The 5,679-nt window shown below is 43.6% G+C and overlaps 1 protein-coding gene across 1 annotated transcript; it reads left to right on the top strand.

Annotated features, from left to right (window-relative positions):
- Nucleotides 1-361: 361 nt before the first annotated feature.
- gcnt4a (glucosaminyl (N-acetyl) transferase 4a) lies at nucleotides 362-3,994 on the top strand. The gene is made up of 3 exons (XM_063186965.1): nucleotides 362-415; nucleotides 862-930; nucleotides 1,643-3,994. The coding sequence occupies exon 3, from the start codon at nucleotides 1,644-1,646 to the stop codon at nucleotides 2,949-2,951; it is 1,308 nt and encodes a 435-aa protein (XP_063043035.1). The 5' UTR covers nucleotides 362-415; nucleotides 862-930; nucleotide 1,643; the 3' UTR covers nucleotides 2,952-3,994.
- Nucleotides 3,995-5,679: the final 1,685 nt, after the last annotated feature.

Genomic DNA, 5,679 nt, shown 5'->3' with positions numbered 1-5,679 from the left:
TTTTTTGTAATTACAAACCCTTGCTTGTGATTTGATTATTTAAACATTTACTCACGCTGCTCCAACATAGTAGCCTACTTAAGCTTCCATGATAAGAAAATGTTTTGTTACATCTCGTGTTTAAATAAAGAGAGAGAGAAAAAAATGATCGCATATTTAAATGGAGAAGAAATTGGTTGGAAGGGGCAGCTTCTTTCATCGTATTAGAAGAATAGCGCTCTTCAGAAACTCAACTAGCGCACTTGACTTGTGTAGTAAACGTGAGAGAGTGGGAGGAGGACGCCGTTCGTCAGACTGAGATACTGCCACTCCTACCTCTGCGAAGTCACTACCTAGTTCTACCACCTCCAGCCCATAGTTTGTCAACTTGCTGCCACTGGGAGTGGGTCAAGTCATGGGTTCGGACATGCCGTGCGTAAGTAACTTATTTTTTTCCCTCACCATGTTTCCTTTTATCTCTTTCCATAAGCGTTGTTGTCGTTCTTGTGTCTTGTTGCTTTTTCGGGTGGTGATAATTTGTAGTCTGAAACATTGTTACCACTGTACTGTACAACTTTCCGATACGATGGCGCTGGCTTTGCGGCATCTTTATGAAATGAACTGAATGCCTTACACTCAGGCATAGTGTGTATTCTACCGTTTCTTTACGCGGTGCGCCATGCGCCGATGATATTTTTGAGCGGTTCATTTTCGTTGCGTGTAATGTGAATTTGGATGTTCACGTTTTGATGTGTATGCGTTGTATTTCCAAATGCACTCGCAAAGCGTTAAAATGTAAAAAAAAAACGCTTTGTAAAACTGCAAATGATCTCAAGCCATTGTGAAAATAAATGCCTATCTGAAATCTGTTTGTATCCTCAGGTTGTCTGACGGCGAGATACACCTTTTTAATGGCATGTGAAAAACTTTCAGACAGTGTAACGGTGCAAGGTAAGCATCTGATTGTTTGGAGTTTCTGGTGTTAATTATCTAGTAGGCATATAAAACCCTCTGTAAAGTCGTTGCTCACCTATTTGACGTTTGCATTGCAAATTGTGCTAGGGCTGTAAAGTAGCCTACTTTGATTATGAATTTGGATTTATGGTGAATAAAGCCTCTTTATATGCACATCATTATATAGTTTCTAATCAGGTTTTTGTAGTAACCGGTTTATTGAAGTGCTCATAAACTGAATTAACAGTTTATAATAGGCGAATAGGTATATTGCGATAAATCAGTTTATGAGAAATCCAATTCGTAAGCAACTGGAATTCTTTTTGAGCTTGGAAGACATTTCACCTTTCATCACTCACACTCTAAAAGGAAGTTCAGTTGCATATTACTTGACTACCATAGCCTGCATGGTTGACAGAGAACAGATTCTCAGAGATAACTGCACATTCATCAGTTATTTGCACTATACAGTTTTTAAAAATGCACTGTTGAATTAACTCTGCAAAGTCATAAATGCTCCAAAACTGTGTTAAATTCACCTCTAGAGTTGAGTTTAAAGAGTTGGATTGGGACCATACAGTATATTCTCAGAGTTGAATGAACTGCCTTTGCTACAGCGTACAGTATTTTAGAAGGATGTTCTTGCAACATTGTCCTGTTCTAACCTACAAGTCCAAATACTAATGTGTGTACCATTGTCTTTCCGCAGAATGGTAAGAAGATGTCCTCTCCTAAAGAAGTTGAAAAATAAGTGCCTGTTTTTATGCTTCACCATACTGATTGTGTGCGTGCTGAAGCTCGTCCACATCAAGGTGGTGGAGAAAAACACCTTTTACGTGGAGCCCTATGGAATTACCTCCGTCCCCTTCAATGCCCACGCAGACAAGCCGGACATCGACTGCACGGCCATCTACAACCTCGACCCGGTTGAAATCGGCAAGTCTTTGGAAATCAGGCGGAAAGCCATAGTGGACTTGGAAGATGACAGCATTGCCAAGTTGACGGCCGACTGCCAGAGGTACCTTGAGGTCAGGGGGTACAATGAAGTCATCCCCACCCAGGAGGAGAGGGACTTCCCTCTGGCCTACTCCCTGGTGGTGCACAAGAACATACCTATGGTGGAGAGAATCCTGCGGGCCATCTACGCTCCCCACAACGTCTACTGCATCCACTATGACCAGAAGGCCTCCAAGTCCTTCATTGCTGCTGTGAACGGCCTGGTGAAGTGCTTTCCCAACGTCTTCGTGGCCAGCAAATTGGAGTCGGTGCAGTACGCCCATGTGACCCGCTTAAAGGCCGACCTGAACTGCCTGTCGGACCTGTTGAGATCTGACGTGCGGTGGAGGTATGCCATCAATCTGTGCGGACAAGACTTCCCATTGAAGTCTAATTACGAGCTCGTGGCGGAGCTGAAGAAGCTGGACGGGGCGCATATGCTGGAGACCAGCCGGCCCAGCGAGCTGAAAAAGAAGCGCTTTCAGTTCCAGCACGAGCTCAAGGACATGCCTTACGAGTACCAGAAGATCCCCGTCAAGACGTCGCGGCCCAAAGAGCCTCCTCCCCACGGCATCGAGATGTTCATCGGCAGCGCCTACTTTGTGCTGTCCCGGGAGTTCGTCAGCTACGCCATGAGCAGCCAGCTGGCCCTGGACTTCCTGGCCTGGTCAGCTGACACCTACTCCCCAGACGAGCACTTCTGGGCCTCACTGGTGCGCGTGCCCGGAGCGCCCGGGGCCATCCTCCGGTCGCAGCCCGATGTGACAGACCTGATGAGCAAGACACGCCTGGTCAAGTGGAGCTACCTGGAGGGCAACCTCTACCCCTCCTGCAGCGGCACTCACATGCGCAGTGTGTGCATCTACGGCGCCGCTGAGCTGCGCTGGCTCCTCAACTATGGACACTGGTTCGCCAATAAGTTCGACCCCAAGGTGGATCCTATCCTCATCAAGTGTCTGGAAGAGAAGCTCGAGGAGAAGAGAAAGCAACTTACAAAAAGTGCTGTCTTAAAACAAGACTGAAATGAGAACATGTTCTTGTTGGGGGTATGTGCTTTTTTATATATATCCAAGTTTTCTTTTTGGAGAATTTGAGACTGATGTACTGTTAATAGTGACACCACTTAACTGCAATATTATTCACTAGCCATATCTAATACTGGAAGTGTCATTCTGCTGTTACCGTCTGAAATGGCTGCTTGATCCTGTTTTGACAGCTAACACAACATTGTCAGCAGTTACTGAGAGGAAACGCACCATGTGCCTTGTAAGTTAGATACAAATTTTAAATACGCTAAAACAGCTAACAACACGTGGCAATAACACACCGACAATAGACAATTCTTCTACCTCTTTTTTTTCTTCAAAGTGAGGAAGCTTGGCTTGGTGAATATACTGTGCCTTTATGCAGGAAGTGAAAGACACATGCTATGAACAGCAGATGCAGATAGTTACAATATGATTGTATTGCGGTCTCTCTGAAAGTGATGATTAACTGGAGAGCCTAGATTTTGGTACACTTGAACATTCTTGAGACAATCAGTCTTCTGTAATACTCTCTGCAGCAGCTGAATTTTGCTGTTGTGAAAGTGTGCTATATTTATTTTGGTATTTATGTATGTCTTAATAAAGCATTTCGACATTGTGACCAAGTGAAATGTATGATTATGTCATTGCTGCTCTCAGTGACTAAGTGGGAAAAGAGGCACTGCCCACATGCCTGTTGTGTACATTCTTATAAAAATGGGACACACACTCTCTCCAGTGGTGATTGACAGTTGAGTGCAAATCCCAGTGACCTTGTTGCATATACAGTAGTGATAGTCTTTCTCATTGAAAGCTTTCTAGTGATTTTAAACCATCTGTGGTACAAAAATGCTTTAAAATGTCAAACAACATGAAAAGTAATCATAAGTACATTAAGATTTATAACAAGTAGTCATAAACAGAAGTGTGGATAAACAGACATGTACTGCACATATAATGTGCTCACTTTTGCTTTGCTTTAAGCAAATTAAAGTTAGCTGCCGAGGATCTAGATCAGTATGTCAGCAAGAGTGGAGTTAACCTAAGTAGTGGCTTCTCTTCTCCACACGTGTGACTGCATTGTCATACCAACCCACCGGGAAGTCTGCCTCGTGGTAGGCCTCTTGTGCTGCATGACTGATATTAAACTAACAATAGTGTGTTAACAACAAGACATTGTCAAGGCTTTGGTTAACTGTTAATGCTGTTGTGGACCAAGGACCAAAGGTTCATTTCAAATTGCTTTTGTACTCAGTTGTAGTTGGTCATTCTGTGTTACTGAAGTGGGTTACCTAAGAGTTTGAAAGGTGCACCATTTTTGTTGCTAGGAGACATTCTTACTGTACTGTCATTCTTGGAAAATATGCGTCATATGTTTCTGAAATATCCCCATGTTGTGGATCACAGTGTATGGGTGTATGTCATAGGCCACTGTGTATGGTTGTGTGCAGTACATATACAGTCATGGAACCACAGACGTCGACATATGGATGCGTGTGAACTTTCTCTGTTGGTGGCCTTATTTTGAGAGCTGACCGCATGGACTATTATGTAGATGCCAAACATTTCACAGAGCGGGGCAGCCTCTTCCCTGCCCATCCCCCACTTATAATTACCGTATCAGCACAAGAAATGTATAAACTGTAGCCAGCTGAGCCGGGGTGTTTGGCCGCTCTGTGGCTGACATTGCCTGTGAGGGGTATCATGGCTGTATTTATAACTAACTGATGGTCTGTCGTTAGCCAAACAGGTCCAGGAAACACATTGTGCGTTGTTTTTGTGCACAATTGAAGGAACTTACAGAGGAAGTTGACAATAATTTCAATCCAAACTCAAAGAAAGTCACACCTCACCATGGGTTTATCAGGAAGTCCTTTATCATTGACACTACACAACTGCCCTGCAAATCGGCATTGAAACATTCACTCTCAGTTTCCAGGTGAATCAGAGATTGTGGATAAGAGACGGTTTACCAAGGTTGAAGTAGTATTGTTTGCTCTTGACTTTTGTTCAGGCCAAGTGTTTGTATACCCAGACTGTTTGGGCATGTCACCCTGCCTGTCATCACAATTGTGAAGCAAAACACCCAGCCCTAGTACTTACAACGTACAAAACTCATTTCACGTCAGCATGTCTCACTAGAAAAGCAGTAAGCAAAAGGTGTTATGTCCTGTTATGTGTTCTGTGAAGTTATGTCCTGTTTTTGTGTGTGCGTTGTCTATGAAAAGTGTTTATTAGTTCTTTTTTGTCTGCTCCGTAATGGACCAATCAGAGTGGCATGTGTGTCCATCTAAGCCAGACCTGCAGTCAGGGAAAGTAAGAGCTGTGAGCTATTTGGCATGAGGGTCCCATCTCTTTTTGCACTCAAATGAATAAGTGCACTGTTTGTATGAATTAAGTCATTCAGCCTCCTGTGTTTTTCCAGTCATAGTTTCAAATGCTTCAGTTTACATAATTTTAACAGCCGCACAAGACCTGTTCTCCCAGTTTGCCAGTGTGTGTGTGTGTGTGTGTGTGTGTGTGTGTGTGTGTGTGTGTGTGTGTGTGTGTGTGTGTGTGTGTGTGTGTGTGTGTGTGTGTGTGTGTGTGTGTGTGTGTGTGTGTGTGACATCACAGAACTTTGTGGCAGTCAGTAATTTAGTCCCGCCAACAGAGGTTGACAGTGAAACATAAGAGCTGTCTGTTACTGTATTCCAAACATTTAAATACACTAATAACCATTACA

Source organism: Engraulis encrasicolus, chromosome 21 (genome assembly GCF_034702125.1).
Source record: "Engraulis encrasicolus isolate BLACKSEA-1 chromosome 21, IST_EnEncr_1.0, whole genome shotgun sequence".
Lineage (NCBI taxonomy): Eukaryota > Metazoa > Chordata > Actinopteri > Clupeiformes > Engraulidae > Engraulis > Engraulis encrasicolus.
This window is presented reverse-complemented; position numbering and strand designations above follow the sequence as displayed.